General features: G+C 38.3%; 1 protein-coding gene across 3 annotated transcripts in view; it reads left to right on the top strand.

Moving 5' to 3' along the window:
- LOC105256434 (PR domain zinc finger protein 16) overlaps positions 1 to 27,778 on the top strand; it is a 64,252-nt gene that overhangs the window by 6,635 nt on the left and 29,839 nt on the right. Inside the window, exons 1-3 of one of the 3 annotated variants that reach the window (XM_020029121.2) lie at positions 13,723 to 14,406; positions 19,312 to 19,674; positions 20,716 to 20,933. In XM_020029121.2, the coding sequence (XP_019884680.1) occupies positions 14,355 to 14,406; positions 19,312 to 19,674; positions 20,716 to 20,933 (633 nt within the window). In that variant the 5' untranslated portion in view covers positions 13,723 to 14,354. Of the gene's footprint in view, positions 1 to 13,722; positions 14,407 to 19,311; positions 19,675 to 20,715; positions 20,934 to 27,778 lie in introns of those variants that run through there. The other 2 variants (XM_011266328.3, XM_020029122.2) reach the window with 2 other exon arrangements.

The raw sequence follows: 27,778 nt of genomic DNA, 5'->3' as shown, positions 1-27,778 counted from the left end.
TTTTATTTTTTTAAAAAAGGATATCAATTTACAATAAGCAACTATATATTAACTATATATTTTATATAGGGTGAGTCTGATAAATTCATCACATTTTTTTCGAAACGAATAGAGATAGAGAAAGATACTTCTTATCAAAATTCAAGATCCAATAAGGAAATATATTGTGGTTAACTTTGAATATCCTTGGTTTCTCTCTTGGTTTATCAATTAAAATTTTCTTTTTTTTTAATAGGAAAGAGTTCTTTTGAGTCACTCCGATCGATAGTACTCAACAATTTTTCTTAAACTCTTTTTAAAGATATTTTTACAAAATTAAAAATGAGGATAAAAGTTAGAAACTTTTTTTTATTATTACAATAAGTGTTTATCGTAAATTATCAACATATCAATTATTAACATATCAAAAGAGCTTCTTCATTAAAATATAACATTTTTTTAAATCGAATCAATAAATATCGAACTTATCAAAATACAATAGGAATCTTTGCTCGCAATGTAATCTGCGCACTTGCAGATTGTACAATATTGCACGTGTGAGTGTGTTTGTGTGTGTGTGTATTTTAGACTCCGAATGCAAATTGATATCACGCCATTGTCGATGGCACGATAATCAGTTTTTTAGCGCCGCTGCCATTTAACGTCGATCGCGAGTATCGTTCGTAACACGACAGGAGTCGCGTCGGAATGACAGCTTGATCAAAGGACCAAGCCGGGCCGTTTGATGTCTGATGCACGCGCGCTCCCGTTTCAACCGATCAGCAGCCGGTCGGCGGCTGGATTCGAATTCGCGATCGAACTTGAAATTTCGATAGGACACCGAGTCGAATCGCGCGCACCGCAGGCTTTAAACGGATATTTCGAGATCCTTTGACATTTCATATGTTTTTTCCCAGATCGACGTTCGACGTGACGCCGAGTAATGAAATTTTCGAAAAACAATGAAAGGCCGATTGTGAAGTAGCTTGACGCTCTCGGGACGTCATCGGGAATAAATATCCGTTTGTTCATTTTCCAAATGTTGCATATTTCCTCCCCCTCCCCCTTTCTCTCTCTCTCTCTCTCTCTTTCTCTATTTATTTGTGTAAAATAAATGCGCTACTTTTTTTCAATTCAGAAATATATCAAATTTTTTTTCGAAGAGAGGGATCGCGCAATACACGCTCCTTCCTTCCCCCGCACGAGTTTAGGGGGCGCGATTCGAGTTTGATGATCGTTCGTTTAGGAACGACAATGAAATTGGATCTTCTCCCTCTTATCGCGTTTCCCTAATTTTTTATCCCCGATCCTCGTCCGTTATTTACGACTCCTGGTTGTTCCTTCCGCGTCGCGGGGGAGGTTGTCGTCAAGACTATCGAAATCAAATTAGAGCGAAAGAAAGAACCGGTCGCATCTCCCCCTGACAATTTCGAGTGAAATATGAATTCTCGGCTTATTGGCTGCAGGAGAGTCGTGAATATCTTGCTGCAATTTCTCACGCCTCGCGATTGATCCTCCTCGCCTCCTGCTCGATTGAGATTTTCGAGAGGGTTAACCGCAAACAATGTCCTCGGAATGACGCGCGAGCCCTTGAGCGCAATAAATGAGAGGAAGCATGCTTTCTCCTCTGCAAACCGTCGAGGTTTTCTTCTAACATTTTTTGTGCGTTCTCGCATTTTTTGCTTTTTGAAGAAAAGGGTGTATCGACTTTTCAATTTCGAATGTTTTTTTTTTCGAGCATGGCACGATCGCTCGCAGGTGACAGACTGTTGCTCGATTAGTTTTCAACTTGTTACTTGTGTGATACATCGTATGAATCTTATATAACGATTCTCGGAATAGTATCTAATCTAAAAATTTTTATTAATTTTAATTTTATTTATTGCATTATTTATTTTAAATAATTTTATTTAAGTTGTTATTATTATACTTGAAATTTGTCTTTTTCGTAACATATAATTTACGTACTTTCTTATTAATAAATATTAAAGATATTTATTTGTACTTTATTGATTAATCGAAAATAATTGAAATAAATAAATTATTTTATTTATTATTTTATTATATATAATATGTATATATTGTTTTGTTTAAAATTGTATTATTTTGTTAGATAAATTTTAAAAGAGAGATTACAGAAGAAAATTTCCATTTCTTGCATTTTCTTATCTTCTTTCCGATAAATGATTCAACGTTACAGCAATTGTTCTTAAGGCACACGATTAAATCTCGTCGCAATCCGGTGATCTTTATGAAATTTCAATTACAGTACCATCGATGTCGCACCGCAGGGTGCTCCGTAACCCTCGACTCTTCAACTTCACGCCTTTCAAATTTTCTCCTCCCGTCTCCTCCTTTACGCCGCTTCGGTGCGTAAATCGGGAGGATGCAACTGTAGGTTACGTTGACGAGAGAGATGTCCCCGGGATGTGAAACGTCTTGCTTTACGTTCGCTCTTTCAATCGCGCCCTCGAAGGTCCCAAAGGGTGACGCCAGTCACCTTCCCTAACACATCCTCGCTGGGTTATACTGTCCATCGATTACTCTTCCACAATTGCGGATATTTCGACGAAAAGGTGCCGTTAGATCGGAGATACTCGATTCCCAGATGGCTGTCGTACTTTCATCCCCCTCTCCCCGATCTTTCTCGTTTCGCATCCCCCTTTTTTTCGTTCCGAGAGTCCCGTAGTGTTCGCGCAGTCGGAGATGCGTAGCTTCTTTCTTTCTCTTTTTCCCTCCCCTCCCTGAATAGAATCACGGAGCTATTCTTCCGAGCATTGTTGAGCGAAGGCGAGTCTATTCGCACGTGATGGAGTGACGATTGCCAGAGATATCTGGCCTCTTATCTCTGCCATTGCGAATCCGTTTGTCAGCAAGCGATGATCCCTCGCATTACGAGGATTCGATCGAATCCGTCGATCGATGGAATAGACACGTAGAATAGAAAATTGTGTGACGGAAAATATTTACTATCTTTATCTAGCAGCCTTGCTTTCTTCAAACAAACAAATATATATTATTTTTTCGATATATATATATTTTTTTTTCTTATAATCCATTGATAAATTAATTATTTGATTTATTATTTTAGTATATTACACAAGATGTTTCTTAATAAGTGTGGAAAACTTCAAGAGATAATTTGTCGAAAATTAACGGGGGTTTTTCATATAAACATATACTCCTACATTCCTCCCTGTGGAGTTACAAAAAGCTCTTCCAAAAATGGGGGTAAAAATTAGATTTTTTTATTTTTCAGATATTTTTATTATAATTTTATTCCAATTTTCCCAAAATTTATTGTTTTATATAAATTTATTTAATTTTATTTTTATTTTAAAATTTAACTTTTCGTAATTTGAAAGCTATACTATTTAGCATCATGCTGTGCACGATAACGTATTTTACTTTTTTTCTTGAAAACTATTGATTTTAAGAAAAAAATAAATCAAAAGTTTTAATAATCAAACTTTTTAATGCATATTTTTATGTCATATTGACTTGATTATGTTTATAATCCTTTTTTTCGAAAAGAATCATCTTAATTTTCACTTATTGAAACCTAATAATATTTATTTATATTTTTACTTATTTTTTTTTTTTTAGATAAATTTTAAAAAATGGAGACAAAAAATTTTCTGATTTCTATATTTCGCGAATTTCAGAAATTCCGTTGTTTGCAAAAAAATTAAATATATGCGACTGTATCTTCTCTCGCTTCAACAAATGCTTCTCTCATCTAATTTCGAAAGCTTTCATCGAAGTTCGAAAGCTATCGAGCTTCGATCTGCAAATGAATAATGGTCGCGCGACGTTAAAGGTCGATCAGTAACGATTCATACAATGCATTCGAAACGGACTCCACAATCGTCCACGAGCATTTAAATGGAGGGATAACTGTGGAGGGAAGAGGGGGTTCGAATGATCGATCTCCGATTCCTTTCCCCCGCAGACATTTCATTTGTTTTGCGAGATGAAAAGAGAGGGAAGAAAAGGTGTAAACTAATCGTATCTTGATAGAAGAATACAAATTTGTTTTTTTTTTCATTCGATGCTTCGCAACGATGAAACTTTTTCCTATTATTGCACAAAATTTTAAAAAATCACTTTTTAATGCATATTTTTAGATGATCATATTCCGGAGGCGTGTAGGAGTATATGTTTATATGAAAAACTCCCTTTAATTTTCGACAAAGAATCATCTCCTAATTTTTCGCACTTATTAAGAAACACTAAAATAAAGTAAATATATATTATATATATATTTACTTTATTTTATTAATTTTTTTAGATAAATTTTAAGAGAGAGATGGAGACAGGAAAAAATTTTCTGCATTTCTCATATTTCGCGAATTTCAGAAATTCCGTTGTTTGCAAAAAAATTAAATATATGCGACTGTATCTTCTCTCGCTTCAACAAATGCTTCTCTCATCTAATTTCGAAAGCTTTCATCGAAGTTCGAAAGCTATCGAGCTTCGATCTGCAAATGAATAATGGTCGCGCGACGTTAAAGGTCGATCAGTAACGATCTCGATACCAATGCGATTCGGAAACGGACTCCCACAATCGTCCACGAGCATTTAAATGGAGGGATAACTGGTGGGAGGGAAGGAGGGGGGTGATCGCAATGATCGAGTCTCCGCGGATCTCCCTTTCCCGCGCGCACCGACATTTCATTCTGTGGGTGTTGCGAGGATGAAAAGAGGAGGGGAGAGGAGGGAGAGGAGGTGTAAACGGTCAGATCGTATCTATCCAGATGAGGAGAGAAGTGGACGACACAAGCCGCCTTTCCGCCCTTATTTCTCCTTTCCTCCCCACCTTCGATGCTTGCGCAGCACGAGCGAGTCCAAGAGAGGATTTAAACTTTCGAATTCGCTTTTTATCTTGCGTTGTACAGGGATTCGCAGGATCCGCGGGGGATGGTAAACGGAACGAAATTCCGGAGGGAGAGACGGTCAGCGAGTGAGCGCGCGCGCGCGCCTTCCATTGTCGGCCCCTTGTTTACGAGCCGGGCGTGAGATTCCGTCGCGGAGATTCGATTCTTTTCGCGACGATTTATTCGGCCAAGGACCGTCGCGCGAGGATTAACTACGGCCGATATCTGGAGGCCGCGAGATTGGATTGCTCGGCCGGAGCGGTGATGTATTCCCGGAATGGAGAATAAAAGAGCGGGAGACCATTCACGGGGCGCACGAAGAAGGAACGATCATGAATTCCTAGACGGATAAATTCCCCGCTTCCTTCAATTGTTAATTGAAATTTCGTTTGTCGCGTATTATTTCTGCAATTAAGGCACAATCGATTTAAATGAAAAATAATGATAATCTAGAATATGTCGAGATCATTATTTTTCTTTATGTGATAGTCAATGAATAGTTAAAAGGTAATTTTTTTAAAAATTATTTTGATTATTTATTTCATTATAGTCTTTAGTTTAAGAAAAGTCGAATAAAAGTCTAAAATAATATTTCGAATAAAAGTATTGCTTAGAAAGATTTAAACAAAAATTTTAAAGTATTTTTTTTAATATTGTCCATGACAGTTTTATTTTGAAAAGTGTAATAATGTATTTATTTTATCTTACTTTAAGAAAAAATCCGATATTATGCAATAAAATGTCTTACTGCAGTAAATAAATATAGATATATTATTCCTTTTAGAAAAATAAAACTATCTCATGGATAATATATAATTAAAAATTTTCGCTTGAGTTATTATGTAAATCTTTTTAAATAAAAGAATTTTTATTCGAAACATTCTTTTATAATTCTATTATTTAAAAAAATAATTTAGTGTATACTCTTAAATCAAACACTCTATATTATAAATATATATTAATATATATATAATAAATATTATATAAATATTATATAAAAGTATTATAAATATATATTATATTTTTTAAATAATAAAATTATAAAAGAATGTTTCGAATAAATTATAACATATATATATTTATATAATTTATGTAATATTTTTATAATATTTTTAAGGAATCGATAAAAATAGAGCAAAAGCGCGAAAAAAGAAATAAGAGGAGCAAAACTTCCATTTTCCTTTAATTACGATGTTGCGGAACATAGATTATGACGTTTGCTCGCGCTCAAAAACATCTGTTCCCTTTCCTTCCTCGAACGAGTTCCACCCTTGCGCGGTTTGCCCCCGCTAAGGACCGATATATCCGTAGGGGTCTCACCCTTCCCTCGATCCTGTTCCTCCGCGCGCGAGAAAACGTCGATCAGGTCGAGATTTCGTCGAGTGCGTGCGCCTCGTTTAAACAGCCCGAAGGATAGCCTAATTAGAATTTAATCGTCCTTGCGTGTGCGTCGACTCTCCCGCAGATAAATCTTATATTCTCGGTCGCGATACCGCGTCCAACTGATTACATTCTTATTTAAACGTACGGGCCGCTTAGATAAACGAAACAAATCAATTAAATTCCAGTCGACTTTTATTTCTAGTCGCACACGCGCACACACATACACGTACACGGAACCGATTGGAATTTATATACACAAGATTGAATTCTCTCTTATCTTCATTTATCATTTATAATATCGAGGGAGGAACGCGATTTAACTGATTTATTCGATGAATTGCGAAACAGCTGGACCAAAAATACACACACTTTTAACCGGTATTGCGATACTTTGGCAAAAGGAAAAAGAATCATAAAGTAACGAAGTGTAATGTTCTGTTAATTGAAAGGGAAGTCCCTCTCGTCGAATGAAGAAAAAAATAATAAAATCCTCATCTCCGCGGCGCGACCTTAATTATGGCGAGCCACCCTTTCAGGGGGGTGGTTGATTAACAACTTTTTCGCCGACGAGTTGCGCGAATTCGCGTTATCCTTCTAAGCTCTCTCGCTCTCGGACGGTAAGAACAGGCGAACCGTCCATGGAAACGGGGGGAACGGGTGGCGAGGTCCGACCGAGAGATTGAAATTTAATGACGGACACGAGATAAAATTAATTTAACGGCGAGTTGCGCCTGTGAATTACCCGGGGGCTGTGTGCCGAAGCCCGGATCACAATGGCGCAATGGCCTGGCCGGTGGGCACGGCAAACTCCGCGCATACACACACATACACATTCACGCACGTACACACACACACACACACACACACACACACACACACACACACACACACACACACACACACAGTCGTTAGTTTAGTCGTCGTCACCGCCGTGTATGCCAGTAGCATTACTATCCCCCGGTTCGCTCGCGCACCATCACCAGCATCACCACTACCACCACCATCATCATCAGCCGGAGCACGCTACCACTACACCCACACAACCCACGCCATCAACATCGCCGCCCGTTTGACGAGGGCGAGCGAGCCACGCTCGAACCAAAACATAATTAGCCTGCATTGTTAATGCATCAATATTTGCACGCTGTCCTGCCTTCCAGCCGTGTGAGCCGCGCGCTTTCCAATAAGCTCGCACTTTGTTGCATCCGCGATATTACGCGGCTGTGGTACGTGTGCATACATATGTATATATCGCCGTTGATTACCCGTCGATTTTTCCTTCCCTCGTTCTCTCTCTCTCTCTCGCTCTCTCTCTCTCTCTCTCTCCCATTCTCGCTTTCGTCCATTTCGGTGGACGCTTACCTGGACACACGAGCTGCCGACGCGGTGTAAACTCGATGCACAAACCCGGTGCACCTGAATTAATCGCGGCGAATCGCGCGCGCCACTCGCCGATTAATTCATAAATGAATTTTCGTTCGCCATAGAAAGATATATGCTAAGCGCCCCGTGTAGTTTCCGGGCGCGTTAACCACGGTTGCAATATTAAGAACCGAGCGATGCCTTTATTTTAACAATATTCAAGGGTCGATCAGATGGATTGAGTACATACAGATGATCTAATAATTAATCCTCGTTATATACCGGATTTGGCGAGAGAGATTTGATAGGCGCGGTTTCACGAGGAAAGTCAAACAGGACCGACTGAATTTAGGACGACAATTGGGAGACTTGAACAGGAGAGAAGCCAATAAATTTGAAGTATTAAAAGATAAGACATCAAGAACGATCAGATTAAGTAAAGATGATTTAATGATTAATTCGTTATTTACCTAATTTAACGAGAGGAATTTGATAAAGTAATTTTGCGAGGAAAGTCAAACAGGTACTTAGCAATTGAATATATTATAGGATTCATGACAATTGAGAGACTTGAACAGGAGAGAAGCTAATAAACTTTAAAACACATAAGACGTGCCGCAAAGTTAACAGACACGATGGAACGGGGTAGTTGCACGAGGGTGCAAGAGGGCTCAACGTACACCGGATTTTCCCTACTTCGTCGACTTCCGGTTGCTCGCGTGCCGCAATTCTATCGCCCGCATCTGGATCTCTCTTTCTGCCGATCTTGGCCGCGTAACCCAGTTTCCTTCTCCTCTAACGCTTCATTGCGTCAATCATCATTAAACGATCGGTTTTTTAATCAATATTCGATTGCATTAAACAATCTATCGATATACTTTAACATTCATTTTGACAAAATATTCTTTAATATTAATTGAAATATATCTTGTAGATGTAGAATTAAAAAAAAATACCTTATACAATATTTCATCAGTAAAAATCGTAACAAATAAAATAGACGAATCAAGAGACACGTAAAGTTGGATGAAAATCGTCTTGTATATTTGCGAGTTTATAATATATATGTTATATATATTATATATAATTAAATATTATATATATTATAAAATTTGAGAAATCATTTACAGTTACTATTTCACGAAGAAAATCGTTCCTATAAATAAAAATCATTCCTCTGTATCTCGAGGCGATCTCAACTCGACTCTAAAAATCGTTAAGTCGAGCGTGTCTCTCGGGGAGTGAGAGGGGGAGGACGGACAGAGGGGGGACGACAACGACAAGCTGCGGAGTCTCTTTATCGAGACACGGGGGGCGTTTCGCGAGCGCAAAAGAAGCCCCCCATGGCACGAGGTCTTCCGTTAGTTCATCGTCTTCCGGTGACTTCCGGTGGCCTAACGAGGGACAATGCTCCTGCGTGCACGCGGCGCAACAATAATCGCGTCTCAAGTTCCTCCAAGCGGGAGGGCGGTTCTTCTTCGTCCCGCTCGCTTCCTCCCCTCCCCTGTCCTCCCCGTCCATTCTTTCTTCCTCTCGACTACTTATGCCTTCAATGACATATTAGGAACCAGCGTTTGGAGAGGCGTCTTGTGTGCGTACACAACATGGGGATGAAAACGAGAGAGAGAAAGAGAGACCGATACGCGATTTTCGACTCGAACACAAATTATAGACTCCCGGGTCGACCGTTGACGCGACTTCGTAGATCCGTCACTCTACTTCGGCCACTCTCTGGGACATACGCTCATGCTCATGTACTTGAAATGGCATTCACGGACACGCACGTGTCTCTCTCTCTCTCTCTCTCTTTTTCTCTTTCTCTCTCTTTCTCTTTTTCTCTCGAATCTCGATCTTTCTTAGCGGATCGAGCACGCTCGGATCTGGGCTCTCATTCTCTTCTCTCTCGGTGTCTTTGTGGGGAGACGCGCCAATCGCCTCCGGGCTCTATGTCGAGGAGTCGACCACGCGAGCTTTTTACGGGAGGCCACTCGAGCGCGAGACAATTGTTTAGTCGCCTCGAGGACTGACTTCTTTCTCTCCTTCCGCTTCTTCTCAATGAGCTAGTCGCTCTCCTTCTCTTACTCTTTCTTTTTTCTTCTCGATCTTCCTCTTTCTCGTGCGACCGTTAACGGTCGACGACGAGGAGACGTCGCCGAGCAGACTCTACTCTCTTTCTCGGCGTCGATGTATTTCCAATCGAACTCCGGGGGATCGCATAATGAGATATTGTGCACTTGAGTACTGTGAAAAAAATGAATCCGACGAATATCGGAATTTTTCTTCCAGTCTGTACGTCTTTAACTTTCAATCTAAGGAGAACTTGTCGGAAAATAATAATTTATAAAAATTTATAGTAAATGGAGATTATGATGTGTCGAGATAAACAAATTCTAATATCTCGATTTTTAAAGAACACTATCGAAAATTAGAGATAACACAGATCTGCGAGGGTCAGTTGCAAAAAGCAGAGTAGGTGAATATGACAGATTTTTTGATACTGATAATGAATCTGGCTATAGAATTTCTCTAGCACGTCACGTCCTCGAGTAATTTATAGTTCAAAGATGACAATTTCGGCAAATTTCATAAATGTATTAAAGAAGAACCTAAAAGCTAATTTCTTTCGATTTTCAAAGGACACTTTATCGAATGAAAATTAGTGATAATTAATCTTGATAGTCGTATATAAATAATATTGTTTTATATATATATATATATATATATATATATATATATATATATATATATATATATATGAATCTCTCCAAAATAAAATTCTGTGTGAGATCGAACTTAGTTTTTTATAAATTTTTTAATTTTATCAGAGAATACGATTAGTACTCTAGTACTAATGTTGTAATAAATTTTCCAAAAATTTTATTAGTCTAACTTTTGAAAGGTTCACATATAGCTAACTAAAATTTTTGAAATTTTTTGAAATAGTTTAATTCTATTAGATATGTATAATATTTATTTAGAAAGAACAAATGATTGAAATAAAAATGGATTTCTATATATTTTTCAATTTTTTTCATTAAAATAAACAATCCATGCGCGTGTCATTTGGGGATCGCGGAGAGGGGGAAGAGAAAACCCTGTCTCTATCTGTCGCTCCATCCTTTGACAGTCGACGACACGCCCGCAAAATTGCTTCTCTGGCGTGGAAGCTCGGGTCGCAGCGCGGGAGAGACAATTTTTCGGGGGCGAAAAATATTAATAACTCCGGTGTTGCAGAGCAAAGGACGTAGGGTTCCCCGAGTAAGGGATGGTATGGCCGGGGACTCGTGAGCAGCGAGGGGGAAGGGGAACAGCAGTAGATCGGGGGTAGCGACGAGGGGGTGGCAAGTGTTTCTGTCAGTTTAATAGCTTCGCGCCTACCTACCTACCTACCTCCTCTCATCCCTCCTAATCCCTCTCCCTCCCTCTCCTCGCTCCCACAAACTCACCCTACCACGCGCGCACTTTGCCGCCGACATTACAGCATCGTCACTCCACGTGTCAGAAGTTTCGCCAGACGTAGGAGGTCTGCTTAGATCTGATAACCCTTTGATATTCCCGTTATTTATTGCCCCCCCTCGTAGATTCGTTGGTCTTCGTCGTCGACGCGTGAGAATCGATTGAATCCTCGAGTCTCGGGTAATTCCTGCGTTCTGTTTCACGAAGCCACGATTCTGATGCTCGAATATAATTGGAAATACATTTAATTAGTACAGAATAATAGACAATGAAAATTCGAAAAATGAATAAAAGTGATATCTCGCGAGAGAATAAAAAAATCGCGGTGGTTCTACGCTTTTCGTAAAATAATCGCGAAATTAAACAGTATTATGCTTCGCATACGTTACATATATGAGCAACGATAAATATCTAATTATCACTAAAGCTAGTATGTAATAACATTTAATTTTGCGTAATAACATATAAATATTTTAATTATAAATATTTGCAAAATTTCTAAATAGTACAACATGGAAATAATGCATTATAAACAAGCGTTGCATAAACATATTTAATTGTCAAATTTTAGTATTTAATTACATTTATTCTCCATTATCTAATTATATATCGTGTGCTTGCACACATAATTAAATTGTTCAACTTTAATTCTCGCAAACTTTATTACCTCTCTACATCCGAGCACGAGTTTTTAAGGACATAAATTTAATATATATTTTTTATATAGTTTGAAGACTTTTGTGACATTTATATATCTTCATCTGTCAAATTAAAAAACGTCCGAAAATTCGCAGAACGACACTTTCTTTCGCTTTCATCAAGAAATACACGGTTTCTTACCGTCGTTGGTGCCAAGGTTCGCAACAGGCGCAATAGGCGATATCAACATCCGCGATGTGGAGACATTTTTATGCCTGTGTAAATCAAGCCCCTCCAAATATTGCGCGAAGGACGAGAAGGTGGTAGACGAGTGAACAGAAGGGTACCGGTGTCGCCGGCCATAAAGAATGATATAACTGCACGCGACACATGTCTTCCCGGCTGCGAAACACAGTCATATTGTCGTTACTGCAGCCTTTTTCCGTGCTCGAAATGAAGATTTGTTTCGGCGTCTTTTTCCTGGCTCCGTCATATATTCCTGCGTGGCTTTATCCGCGGTCGTCCTGATTTTATGGCCGCTAGATTTAAATCATCGCGCCCCCGCCTTTCCCTCGCCATTAGCCTGGGGAATAAAGCGACAGAGGAAATAGTAGCAGAATAATTTTCGATTATTTTCTTCTTTTTTTTTTAAGAGACAAAATTGTGGAAAAAAGAAGGGAAATTGCGCGCGGGAAATATTATTCCAATAATTTAGCTTGATTTTCCAATAAATACTCGCACGCGTTTAATAAAATTTTTTTTACAAAAATAAGTCTATATCTTCGCGAAAATAAGTCTATATCTTTTACGATTTCTGAATAGTACGTTAACCTTCGGCCTTTGACAATATTTTGAAGAATAAGAATTTCGGATATTCCGGGGAAAAAATTTTAACAATGAGACATTTTTGCAGGAAAGAAAAAATATATGCATGCGAGAGAGCCATTGATCGAGCTTGTTTGAGATTTTACAAGAAAAATCTCGTTATCGGTTAAGACGAACGTTATACATATGTTCAAGGAAAAACATCATTTTTTTCTGTTATACAAAGAGTAACAATACGTGACATTGATGTTTCCGACATTCTACTCCTCCGATTGATTTTGAAGTCACGTTGATGGTCGAATCACGTCGGATTGTCGAGTGCGATTGAAAAAGAGAAATCGAGAATTGACTTGGAGGTTTGTGACGGTCACTTTTGTGTGGCACTTTGAGTGTGCTATCCATTGTCATCTGCGCTTTCCATGTTCTCTCGTCGAAGCACCTTTAGACTTTTTGCGATAAAAAATGTTTCAGTTCGTTGACATCCTATCGCTGACTGTTAATGTAGTCGGAGGTTTTGCTCTACTTCGTAACCGTTCTTGAATTCATTTGCGAGAAAAAATATAAAACGTGAATGTGGGAAATACAGGCGTTAACGGTACGTTTTGTGTCGTTAGATTTGGGACAGTTTCTCAGCTGATTGGTGTCATGCTGGTACTAGTTCAGTAAAAAGCATTTGCAAACATGAGAGCAATAATATAAAAAAGTTATCTCTTGTATACAAAGATACAAGTTTACTTAATTCTTATATTCTTAATTCTTATATTACTTAATTCTTATATTCTTTAAAAACTCAATATAATAATTTTATTTCTTTTTTTATCATACTTTTTAATTTTATCTAGACATTTACCTTTATGTGATATTATTTGCAATGTTTAAGATTGCACGTAACGAGAAGTAAAAAATGCAATACATAAATATTATTCGTTGTAATTGTGAATAAATAATTATTTATTGTGTTATATTACATTATTATATTGTTTTATTTATTATATTATTATGACATTATTCATTTATATTGTTACTCTGATAAAATTGTTACGTCCCACCCTTCTCATATGAAAATCGATTTTTGCTCAATGCTCTCGCGTCTTCGAGAAAAGAATCCCGACTTTGACATTCAGCTACCGCGAAATCTCCTCCTCGTTATCAGCATCACGTTACGATATCCCCTCCCCTGTTATCCCCTCCTCAGGTTCTCTCAGACAGTCGCATTACGCTCCATCGCCGAAGCGCCAGGTTCCTCTCGCTCGCTCTCCCGAGGGATGCTGTAGTCGCCTTGGTGGGGACCTCGATGCGATAGGGGTTGCTCCGCCCGTGAACCAACCAGAGGTCCCGTTGGAGGTGACCCGCCACACCCCGTGTATCGTCCCTGGGATCCCGAGAGAACCCTCGTCGTGCCATCCTCTTCTCAACAGATTTTGGATCCTCTAGTTCGCCAAGGGCCAGCTGACACGGAGCAGCGCTCTTTCCGTTGTGTCCGTCTCTTCCCTACCTACCTATTACAGAGCCCGCTCTGGAAAGGCTCAGGCGCTACCCCCCCGGCGCGCGATCATATCTACCCCCTTGGAGGTAGACCCGGGGTACTCGAATCCCAGTCGCGACCGCGTTCTTAGTCGACCCGACCGATCGATCGCTCGATCATGAAAACATTCGGCCCGAATTCCCGCCGACCTCGTCGTTGGTCATTTTTCGTGATGTTGACGTGATCTCGTGAGAGGAAAACTTCTTGTGATGCTGATGTGCCGGGAGTGATCCGTATCCTCCAAAGTCTCTCCGAACCCAGAGTCATTTGGAGGATCCAGGATTTCGGATTCGAGGCGAGTCACGCCGATGAACGATCTGGATCTGTTCCGTTCTATCGTGGATTGCAAGATGAATAACGGTAAGTCGAGAAGCGATCAGGGCGGCTGATGGATATAATCGTCGACGGATCCATGATTGTGATAATCGCGTCGATTTATATCGTAGTGAAACGAGCTAATTGATAAGACGAAATCTTTGATATCCGGTGAGACAATCGAACGATCTTAATTCGACAGACGAATTAATCAACAAATAAATAATTCTTATCAAATTAAGATACACTCATGAAATCGAATGTGCTCTGCACCTACTTTTACATAGATAAATTACACGTATTAGCCTAATTTCATGAATACAGTTAAACTAAGTGAGATAGTTTAACGATTGGCCATTTGTCATCATCTACTTCTGCAAACAAGACGTTTACTTTATTAACATCAGCTTTCAAAGCACTGTTCGAGGCTGTTATCATGAACTCAGCTCCTATAAGTGTCGCCTTTGAGGCCAAGCATTCTCCCGTGCTCGATGCTCGTACAAACATCGAGCAAGGAAGCTTAACCGCAGACTGTCCGGAAGCCAGACTCCGGAGATTCGATCGTCTCGTCCAATTTGGCCTGGTTACCCCTTAGTAATTCCGTGACATGCTGATAGTGTTATCGACGTTCCACGATACTACTCCTGGCCGCAGAATCCCGTCGCTTTTCTAATTAACCTCTATCTGCGCCCCCTCTCTGGTCTTGATAGGGAGATCCGATATTGTCAGCGAGATTGCGTCTTTAATCGCGTTATCCGCAATCGGAGCTCTCGGATACGTCTCGCGACGCGACAAATTAAACGCGCGTCGCCCGTTTCTCCAAAGGATCCTCGTATCGCCAGGATGTCCTGTGCGGTCAGAACAACGTGGTCTGTACGCGCGGTGCAATCACTCCTTCCGACATCTCCATAGTCGCCAATTTGCTTAATTATCTTTTCCGGAAGTCCACGCGCGTTTGCGTCTCCTGGACAAGTTCTACTTTGCTGGATATTCGAGATGCATTACTCCGGATTTTTTTTTAAGAGTATTTTTATTACCTCTAGGTCTTAACTCTCTTGTATCGGGTTTAATAGTAACGTTGAATAAAGAATTAATTATGATGATAAAAGAAGAAAAATTGCTTTAATATTGTCGAACGTCTCTACTCGAGTTGAAAATTTTCAACCTTCATTTTTTCCCATATTTATAAATTCTAGATTCTAAACTTTGATAGTAAATAGTATTTGAAATGCAATTTTTAAACAATTTTTCTTAGAGTAGTTTAGCAAAACTATGGATTAAATACACAGAGAAAAATGTATACTGTATTCAAGTAAATATTATTTATTTTAAGTATATCATAAATTTGTATATCCGCAGATAAGTCATAAGTCATAAGCATCATAAGTTTACCACAAGCATTAAATTTAATTGAATATATTCTGAATTTTAGTAAGTGCAGTATTTTAGTCAAGAATATTAAATTAAAACAAAAATTTGGTTTGCTTACTACAAGAATTGACGTAAAGTAAGTTTGATTTTTCTTTGATACAACTTTACAATATTCTTGAAGAGAAAATAAATTCTTCTTTTGAGTACATGATAATGAGATTTTCTAACACTTGTGATGAGTATATATATTTTAAGATTATTATCAAGAATATATTTTTTGTTGAAGAAAACTATTACTTAAAAAAAAATAAACTGAATAATCGCTTTTCTTGGCAGTAGAATGATATTTTTCTCTGTGTAGTTTCGAAAGGAAATGATCTGCTAAAATCAAGGATTAAAAATTGCGATCGAAATTTTGCTCAAATTGCAAAATTTTTGCTCAATTTGCAAAAATTATTTTCTTTTTTGAAATATACGCAAATCGAAATTTTTCTGCTACTTCGCTGTATCTCTAGGCTTTCCATTTAGTCAAGATTCACTTGACAATATTTTAACGCGCGCTTAATTTGTCTACTTGACGATTGATTAATCCATCATTCGCCCAATCGTTATTTATTAAACCTTTCGATCGCGAAATGTCAATCGTCTATACATCCGGCGCGTGCAATTCTAGCAGGAGGCAATCGATGGACGAGTGAATCACACGCGCATCAATCATTGATCGTACAATAGACCCGTGCGATACAAACGAGTCATTTGCTTTGTAACTCGCTAAATATGTATTATTATTTTAAATAGCATGATGCAATTGATAGACTATCTTTCATCAGCCAATAATATTGTAATAATTATTTATTGTAATCTTTATGTAAAATGATGCATATGGCATTCTTACTCGGTAATAAAATTCTCTCTCTCTCTCTTTCTTGATAAATCAAGAAAAATTATTTCTTGATTTATTATGACGAATATACATTTAAAACAGAGATTGACGTTTTATTGTGCCTCTCACGATTAAATCTATTATGGATAATTGAGCAGAGAAATTTCTCGCGCGATCGATACTAAAAAGAGAGAGACAGAGAGAGAAATTCTTCCCACGATTAATTTGCGTCGGATACACTAAGCGCGTTTTACTAGAGCGGCACTTTGCTCTAATCATCCCTAGAGCCTCTTGAGCCGCTATCATCGCGGATAATGTCACGCATGGCTCAACAAGTATACTCATACTTCTCTGTCAAGGGAGAGAAAATACACTCCCGGCACTTGTATCCCACAGAAGTCAAAGACCCCTGGGCTTTCGAGGGTTTCCCAAATATTGTTGTTGTATCATATCGACTCTAGCGGCGCGAGAGGATCTGGAGTGCGTATCCGACGTACCCTCGCGCGATCAAGTCTCTTCTTTACGATCATCTCCGTCCGCGAGCGAATGTCTCCGTCGAATCGTGTTTACTCTGGTCGGATTTAGATAGAAATTTGGGATAACAGTACCATGCTACGTCTCTGTAATTGTTTCGAGATTTATTGTTACTCGATCTTTCCTTTTATTTAAATTATATGTAACGTATAATGTATAAATCCTGTTATAAAGACAATTTAACACAAGTATAATGTTAGAAGAAATCGTTAATTCCCAGAGATTTTTATTACAGAAAAATTCTCTAAAATAATTATGACAATTAAATATTGACAATATTGACATTTTATGGTAATAAAATGTTGACAATTCTATTGGTATCACTTAACTTTTTATTTTTATATCATTCTCGTTACATAACTGTGATGTAATTATTCGCATAATAGTTTGAATAGAATAATTTTCTATTTTGGGAATCAGAGTATATCAGATAACTATCTCTTAACAATTCATTATATTTCTTTCCATTAGTTATGGCGCATCGCTATCGCCACTCGTAGACATCCTGTCTCTTTGAGCTTCGTGTCGCCGAGCATGCCTTGCAGGATCATCATTTTCTTTTACGACTCACCCGAGTCGACGTAAATCGACGGGGATCCTTAAGTCTTTGTTTACTCTCTCGATTAGAATGGAATTGAAGCCGGCATCGTAAAATTGATATTTTTAACGTTTTATCGCTTTATATATGAACTCCCTACAAAGTTCACCCTTGTTGAAGAAATGTCTTTGGTCTCTTCTTTTTATCACTTCGATTAAATATGTAAGAGAAAGAACGAATTAATTTGAATTAGTGCGAAATTAATCGTGAGAAAATTTTGATAGTAAAATTATAACCTTCTCTTTGTTCTTCTTTCCCTTTGTCTCTCCTCGACAATTTATCTACCTATTCAATACACCTACCAGCTCGTCGCTGAGACGATCATTTGCTTAGTCGCCGATTCACACGAGACTTTTGCTATTTGCAGAGGACTCTCAATCTTCGCAGGCGTAAAGCACACAGTTTGTTTTTAGATAGCTGATACACCGCGCGGATATCTTTCGATTCGAAGATAAGACGGGCCATTAAAAAAGGGCGAATTGTACAAACAAAACCAGATTCATGCGATGCCTCTTTATCGCTTCGAAAAGCATGATATTTAAAATAATTGCCGTAATAAAAATCGACAATGGACGATTGATGCGAGGAATATAGAGAGAATTTAATTGAATTTAAAATATGACAGATTTTTATCAACAACTTGTCTCTTTAATTACATTCGTACATCTCTGAATTGGACGATAATCGCAATTTAAATTATTTGACGATGCAAATGTTTCGCGTTAGCTGACGTCGATGCATCAAGAACAGCCGACAAGAGGACAATAAAATTCTTATCGCAGCAAACATCCTCGGCTTGGGTGTCACTACATGCGGCAGCTGCGTCGAAGAAACGTGCCGCAGATAGCTATGCCAATTGGCACTTGTCCTTGTGTGTCTAGGATTTCGTCAAGTTATAAGAGAGCGAGAAAGAGAGAGAGAGAGAGAACGAATTTATTGCACCTCTCCTGTGAAACCATTCATGATTTTCCGACCTTCATTGAGAGCAAAGTTTACACGAAGCCACGACCTTTCTCGCAACAAAACGCTCGTGTACTTGGGTTTAATATCACGAACCGCGACTTTATCGCGGTAACACAACGCGAGTTGCCGCTTTCTTAGAAATGACCAATCAATACGTCACGTTCCGGAAAATCGTCCCTCATCACCGTTCCACGTGTAGATTCTTCTAGTAAAAATAGAACTTTCGCAAATGGTGCATTATATGTTATTAAATACGCATTACTAAATAAATGTTTAAAGTGCAACTAACCTCCTCCAAATAATCGATACGTGAAAGGAGATAAATACGAGTTATAGTCATCAAACGCTAATTAATAAAACAAATTATTAATAAAACCAACTAATAAAAACGTTATTCATCTTAAATGTTGATAGAAACTATTACTTAATTTAATTTTTCTATTTTTAGTCTCAAAGATTGAATATCGAACTGAAAAATATGAAAAGAATGAAATAAATTTGCAATATTCCTTTATGAAAATTTGCAAATTAATTCTTTGTCTCGTACATTTATTCAAGACTCATCGATTACATTGAGAATCTCGATATTCTTTCCTCCTAGGAAGCAGCGACGAGGGAGAGTTGACATCGGGCGCGACAGGCGGGGGTGGCAGCAACGAGAGCGCAGAAATGGAGGAGAACGGATCGACTCGCACGAGCAGCAACAGCAACAATAACAATCCGGTTTACAGAGATCCGAGAACCCTTCAGGCGCACGAAGTGTCGCAGGATTACAATCAGCAATCGAGGACCGCTTATCAACAGCGCGGTTACTCGCCAGGGATGGACCGACAACGTAATTACGAGAAGGAACATCAATCGTTGACATCTTCCAGAGAGGAGGAGAGAAAGTTGTCCTGGGACTATAGCGAGAAGAACGCGCGGAAGGAATATTCGAGATCGCGGGACCACAGCAACGAGTACCGTGAGTCTTGCAGTTTTCCGAACATGCGAAATGTCTTTCCGGTCTCGGCTCGAGTCGTACGCGAAAAGAACTGTTCAAAATTTTCCGATCTTTTAGATATTTTTTATCCAAATTCCAAGTAAAATTACAGAATTTTTAAAGATGAAATTTTTTAAAATAAGTTATTGTTATTTGCGTTTTTTAAAATATTTTCGGGGTTACTCAAATCTTACGCGATGGAAAAAAATTTCTCAAAATTTTCTGATTTTTTCAAAGTAAATTGTTTTTATTTTGTGCGTTTTTTTAAATTTTCTACTCAAGCGATCAAAAAGGAAAGAAATAATTAAGAGTAATTTAAATTTGATAATTGTTAGATTTAAAACAGTAACAAAAAGAGCTGAATGGATTTTATAAAGAAATATTTTTGCATTTTGCATAACATTCCTATTTTTTAGTCATCAAGAATTACACTAAAAACTGTATAATATATATTCAATATTTATATTTTGAAAATATAAACTAGATGTTACATATTTATGATATATTTTAAATACATTATTCAATATTCTCATGAGCATATTTTAAATATTTAACTGCTGAATAAAATACACCTTTTCTAGCTTTAATATCAATTTATTAATCATAAACTCAATTTGAATAAGAGCAATAATATTATATAATCTAAATACTAAAGAAGAAAAATATAATACACGCGAATAAAACAAATGATTTAAAAAAATCTCAGAATAAAAACAATAAAATAAAATCAATAAAATTTCTCAATAAAATTCCATAAGATTCGCTGACTTTTCAGAATAAAAAAAATCCCTGAGAATTTTAGACTTTTCCCGAAATAAAAATTTTGTCTGTTCTACTCTTTATTTTTTTTAATGCGTTATATATTAAAAAAATATTTAAAATTTGTCAAAATTACGCATCCCAGTATTTATATTTTTTAATATAATCAGCTTCTATTTTCTGAATTTACAATTTTTGACTATAATTTTATCGATTCTTAATATAAATATACCGATAAACACATTATAACGTTTATCTGCGTAGAGGACATGAAGCAGGAGATAAAGCAGGAGATGAAGCAGGAATCTAAAGATCACTCGAGTCGCGAATGGGTGTCACCGATTCCGGAGGTCGAGGTCGGTGGCTCGGCACCGGGTGGCCCGTATGTTCGCGCACGCAAAGACATCCCCCGCGGCGCGAGATTCGGCCCGTACCTCGGCAAATGGGCAGGCGAGCCCTTCAACCCCCGTTACGCGTGGGAGGTAAGTCGCATACTACAACTTTCGCAGTCTATACAATTGGTATATACATATATCTGTGTGTGTATGTGTGTTTATCGTTTTCGCACCCGCTTTCGAATTCTCGAGCAGAGGCAGTCGAGGCGTAAATCGTGAAGCGAATAGGTCGGTGCTCCATCAGTTCAAACTGACCTTTTGAAGCGAAAGATTTGCAGTTTGCAGCGATCCCAATGTTGCGACATAGTCAAACTTTCGCTACTTTTTATCTAAGCCAATCAACGCAGTATTTTTTTTTCAATGCCTATCTATTCCAAGAGCAAAAGCTCATGTTATTCGGAAAAAAACTAAACAGTTTTGCAAAAAGAAATCTATTTTGGAAATGTAGCATTTTATATTTCCTGCTATATATGATTAATGTAACATATTTTTTTTTATTTTGATAAGATGTGTAAATAAATATATAGGAGAATATTAAATTCCAGGAGAATATTAAATTCCATAGAGCTAGTTTCCTCATATTTGATTTTTCTCATCAATATTACGTTTATTACGTATTATTATAATATTACGTATTATTATACGTTTGTACAGATTTTTTTCTTTCGCGAAGATTCACGAATCTCATCCGACATTATCTCGATTCTAGATTGTCGTCGAACCGTTTGAAAGATGATCGATCTGTTTATGGTTGGAGTTCGACGCAGGAATGTTTCATCCCGCATCCGAGCCCGATGTCAGTGGGTCTCTTCTATCCTCTACTGCTATAATCCCGGGTATTATCCGGCAGATGCCGGCAACGGTAAAGGGAAGGGAAGGGAGGGGAAACAGAGAGCAGATAGACAGAGTCGTCTTCGACAGCAGCCACCTGGCCGATTCGTTCGCCAAAGGTGTCATCCACGTTGACAGATCTGTCAACTGGATCATCTCGGACAGTCTTTTTCGCTTTCACTTCTGCCGACAATTTTTCGATTCCGAAATTCGAATGGAATTCGTTGAAGTGTGTGCATGTGTGTGCGTACCTTCACTGGGTCGCACATTCCCAATCAACCGTAAAATCGGAGTTCGAAGTCAGAAGATTGGAAAAGTCAGCTTGTTCAAGTCTTGGATGGATAATAATTCGTGCGTGATAAGCGCTTATCTTCAATTTTTTGCAATTCTCGATATAATGTAGGTTTTAGAGACCTGCCACGACGTGTTACGCGCGTCAGAAGAGATTTCCAAGTTTGGACAGTAGGAAACTGATCGCGTACTGGTCCAGGGAGAGGAAGGGGGGGAGGGGATGTGATAGATATGATAGCGCGGCTACGTTAGCGCATGTCGCACTGACAAAATGTAAATGGCGCCATCCATCTAACTGCCGACAAAAAGGCAGCCGGGGCCAACTGTCGGAGTGGCGATTACAGGATCGATTAAAGCCAAACTACCCCTTCGTTTCGTCGGGCCGATCTATCAACCCCACGCGCATAAGCGTGCGAGAGGGAAAACATCGCGAGAGAAAGAGAGAGAGGGTCGACCGCGATTTCTCACGTCGATCCATGCTTATTGCTCTAAAGCCGCGCAGGCTGAAGGAAAGTTTTCGAAATCATCGAGATCATTTTATTTTTTTTAGGGTTTTTAAAGGAGGTTTTTAAAGGAGGTTTTTAATATATATTCTACGTTAAATCGGATCTGACGTAACGACTATTATAAATATCGGAGTAAAATGAATTTTATCGCGATATGTAAAATTTAATTGTGAGTTTTATATGATATGTGAAATATGAAAGGCTCTCTTTAGAATTTTCAAATACAAAAATATTGAAATCATAACGACGAAGGATACCCTGCGATATCAAATTTCCATGACAATATACGAATTCTCGAAACCTCGCGAACCTTTTCCGGAATCCGATGAAGCAAAAAAGCTCCCTTTCGTTCGATTCACACGTTAGGATTCCCCGATCCTAATCCTTTTCTCATATCCTTCGGGAAACGCACTAAAGTTTTCGCGATGCGTGATCGACAGGGGGGAAAATAAGAACCACGAAACCGAAATTCGCCCCAAATTTTGGCGTTTATCCACTCCATACCGAAATTTCCACGCGAGAGATCGGAAAGTTTTCATGGGATTATCAAACTTGGGGTAAGATTGCTCCAAATCAATTTTCCGGTCAATCTATTAATGTTGTTTTTCTTCAATAATAAATAAATTAAATCAATTTAATTTTACTAATGGTTTAATTTTACTAATAAAATATATTATCAAGACTATCGCAATTATGGTATATTTCAAGAAATTTATCATTATTTTTTATCAATTTTGAAAATGTATGAGATAATTTTATACATATTTTATAATTTTATATTATATTTATATATATGTGTGTAATATATATATATATATATATATATATATATATAAAATATATATTTTAAATATAAAAGTTTTTACATAATTTTATACTCGCAATACTATAATAAAATAAAATAAAAATAAATAAATGTTTAATCTACGGAAAGAATATTTTGTTACTTGTCAGGTAAAAAATTGTGAAAAATTTGCGGTACATACACAGAGAGAGAGAGAGAGAGAGAGAGAGAGAGAGAGAGAAAAAGAGAGAGAGAGAGAGAGAAGTGAGAGAGAAAGAGAGTTGTCTTTGCAAAGGACTTGGATTATTGCCGGGACTCGAATTCGCGGAAAGTTTAGATGTATCACTATTACATCACCTGCCGTGAGATTCCTGCCTCGTTTTCCGAATCTCTCGAAAAAAAAGGGTGAGACAAAATACAAGAGAAAGGAAAAAAGAAAATAGGAAAGAGAGAAGGACAAGAGGGGGGGAGGAGAAAAGGACCCTCTCTTCTCTCTCTCTCTCTCTCTCTCTCTCTCTCTCTCTCTCCTCGATGTATATCCTGTTCGGTGACGCGTGATCCGCAGGACGACCGACCTGCGGCGTGCCTGCGTGGCGACTAAACCAATCTACGGCTTAAGCTCACTCGGCCGAGAGACCCCTCGCGTGAGGGTTCGCGCGCTCCAATTTGCCGAATGATTTCGAGAACCCGAAAGTTAAATGATCAACCGAGAGTTGCGTTTATTGCGCGACGACCGGAGTGTTTCGGCGGACACATTGAAAAATGATTCCTCATATTGCTCGAATAATGTGTAAGGATCCGTGTTTTCTCCCAATAACGCGATACGTTATATAAGTTGCAGCACAAAAAATCAATACATTTAAATATGTATTAAATATATAAATGTCTTGTACGCACTTGTTTGTGAATTTTACTATTTTTAGAATTTATTTTTATTTACATGTATTTTTTATATATTATACATAATATTTTATATATTAAATGCGAGTTATATTATTATGTGGTTTTAAGCCATGATTAATAATAATAAGATTATAGAATTATAAAATAATGAGAAAATATTATTAAAGTTAAAATTTTAAAGATTAAATATTTTTCTGTTATTTTTTCAAAAAATATATATTACTCGAAGAATAAATTTTTCGTATTAACTTGAAATGTATAAATTTGTGAACGTTTGAATCTTTTTTCCTCTCTTGCTCGAGAAAATCATTTATAGGAAACGTCGCACTTACGTCTACGAGGTTTCCTCTATTCTTTTGGATATTTGCGTATGTTCTTCGGTATTTTCCCTCTCACTTTTCCTCGTCTTTCATATCGAGATCAGGCGTTTTTTTTCCACGTGATTGCCAGTAACCCCTCTCGAGGCCTCTTAACTTGGATTGAAGACCGTTCGCCTTTCGGAGCGACCACGTGGGAGAAAAGGAGGACCAAAGTGCTGCTTGTTTTTCATATTGAAACGACCGCACGCGCCTCGTCGGAGCACTTTTTCGTCAAATCGGTCGGAAAACCTCGCTATTACCGACATATGCAGCTGACAAATTATATTGATGATGATTCTCGACGAGAAACACGTGCCATCGTCAATCGCAAGGCTTCCGTTTCTTATCATTGCAATATGTGACGTTGTCATATCGATATGTCAAACTTATTGGGAGATCCAAACATTATATTCAGGCTTCTACTTACTCAGAATTAGAAAGAATTATCAAGAATGTTATCAATACTTTTTTACACTCGGTATAATTATTTCACTAACATTCCACGTTTCCTATCGAAATGCATCAGTTTGTTCAGTATTGAAAATGTGGATTTCATTGACGGGATTTCTCAAGAACTGCGAGCTGGGCAGGGATGCAAGGATATCGTATGGTCGATGTTATTAAATCGCGGTCCATCCTGAAGTAGGATTTTAGACAATTCGCGCGTCTACCGTTTTGGACTTACAATAGGGCACATCGGTGCCTATTATCCACAAGACATTGTCCATGCGAACTGGTCTTTAGGGCGTTACTGGAGGTCGAGCCCCGGAAGTGATTCGACAATGAGGTATGCTAGAATCTTTCTTTCTCTCTCTCTTTCTCCTTCCATCTCCTTTCCCTTCCTTCACTTTCTCCTCGATGGCCGAGCCTCGTTCTTATTAACTCCCTTAGCGCAACCTAAATGCAACGTGATCATTTCTCCTGCTGCATCCATAGAGTTTGGCATTTCAAATCGATACCCGAATGGCCAGTTCTCAAGGCGTAGGGTTACGATCCGCCTTGCGATTTCCCGTATTTGAATTTGAAATAGGAGAAGGAAGCATCGCGCGAATATATATATAGAGAGAAATAGAAGGAGAAAACGCACAGGATTCGTAGCTGAAATCGAAGAGAGAAGGAAGAAAATGGCAAGAAACAAGTGACAATCAGTGATGTAGGGATCGCCGGTATTGTCCGAGCTGTCACGCGTCTGACGCGCCAGGATATCAAAAGATCCCCGTCGCGGTCATCTATGTGAATATATATGTATATACCTACTGTTTATATCAAGGAACGTAAAACAGCCATGTAAGCCATAGTCGCGGCACCCCGTGAGTCTCGCATGTACTAGTTTAGGCATTAATTTAATTTCACGAGGTAATATTGCAACGTTTTTTCTGCGGTTGATTACCTGGACTCGGGACTTTTAGAGTTCTCCGGATAAGAGAAAGTAAGATTATGGAGAATTCCCGCTACACTTTCGCATAAAACGTGTTCGCGCGAGGCAAGAAAAAATAGAAATACATTTTTTTTCCATGAAACGTAAAGTGCGTTCGCAATCTTTCGCATTACGGTCCTGAAGTTGACCTACGAGTGTTGCGAGAAAACCTGCAACGATGCGATGTGCGTGAGACGTGTTGCTCGAAGTGGCCGAGTGACTCTTGCGGAATATAATGTAACAGACGGCGAAAAAGTTTTTCTACAAAAGCGGTGGCGAAGAAGAGAGCGTGCACCGAGAGAGAACAACGCATGGCGCATACGTTATTTTTTGGCAAGGGCGCGGATGCAAGGGCGCGACCAAGCTAACTAGCCCTTTTCTCGAGGATCGGGTTTTTGATTGACGGGTTTCGCCAGGTCCCGCGAAAGCACCTTCCCGCATTATGTTAATAGAGATATGATACACCTTTGTTGCGACCCGTGCCGTTAAAGCGCGTATTTTGACATTTAAATTTACTCGCCTTCAACTCGCGAACGAATCTTCTCGCTCTTATCGTTTTTTTTTTCACCAAGCCTCCTCGAGACACAAACTGTGACATTTTAATTCTGCTTTTTGTACAATTATAATGTTTGTGCTTGCCCTTTTATAAAATAGTCCTACACTGAGAAAAAATCTGGTTGCACACACACATTAATTAGAATTCTGGTAGATTCAACCAGTATGTCTGTTGGAAAATGAACGAACCAGAATTCTTGTAGGAATTACCAGATGAATCTGATTAATTTCTTTCTGTTAAATTTATCAAATTTTCTGGTTAATAATACTAAATTTACCAACACCAAGTCGTCTAAAATTTTTTCCATCTAATCTCAAAAGTCTGTTTAATATTCTGAATTCCAACACGATTATTGCATAAATTCAATCCAGATTATTGAATAAATTATTTTAAGTTCAGTTTGTTAGAAATTAAACTGATAAACAGCGATGCAAGAAGAGGATGCAGCTCAAACACACACAATCAGAGAGCCAGCGTCCTCTTTCTGGCACTACTGTTCGTAAGAGAAAAAAAATATACTTTGGATTTAATGTTAATACTAGTTCTCTATATACATTTTATGGCAAATATTGAATACGAGCTAAGTTAAGAGTGGCTCGCTGCCTAGCGGCAAGCAAAGAAATTAATGTAACAAGAAATTTTATAGATCTAATCAGAAAATACTAACCAAATCCTTATAATAAAATCTATTAAACGTTCTAGTTATAAAAAATCGAGTCTTATCATGATAACTAGAAATTCTTGTTTGATTTAACCAAAATGCCTTCAATCATATACGTCTTGTTGATACAATCAAACGATTTTTCTCAATGTAGCGACAAGATTTAATCTTTACTAAAGGATTCACTAGGATAACGTTTTTTTTTATATAAATATAACGTGACTTGACATCTCATTTATGCACAGTAATTTTATCGATATTTTCACGTTAATTGAAATGGCGTTCTTCGGCAAAATCGTTTATGAGCGCGAACACATTAAGAGGCCATATGAGACTCCGCTGAGGCTTAACTCTCTTCTCTCTCTCTGTGCCAATTCAACTGTAAGTCCAATTCACCGCTTTGCGCCCTGTCGCACCCTCGATTCTTCCTCCTGGGGTAGCAGCATAGGGTGATAAATCTCGTCTGCTCGTTACCCCGCTATCTGTCGATAATAGACATAACCGACACGTGTTGCCCGGTCGTCAGGCTGACCTCGGTATCCCGTATGAAGGAGAATCATCGAGCCGTCGGGATCATCGGCGTTGAAGGCTCCCATGGCATCCTCTTCATATCCCTTCGATCCA

The sequence above is a fragment of the Camponotus floridanus genome, unplaced genomic scaffold (assembly GCF_003227725.1).
Source record: "Camponotus floridanus strain SB8 unplaced genomic scaffold, Cflo_v7.5 scaffold64, whole genome shotgun sequence".
NCBI classification, from domain to species: domain Eukaryota; kingdom Metazoa; phylum Arthropoda; class Insecta; order Hymenoptera; family Formicidae; genus Camponotus; species Camponotus floridanus.
The sequence above is the reverse complement of the archived record's forward strand: the minus strand, read 5'-3'. Positions and strand labels throughout refer to the sequence as shown.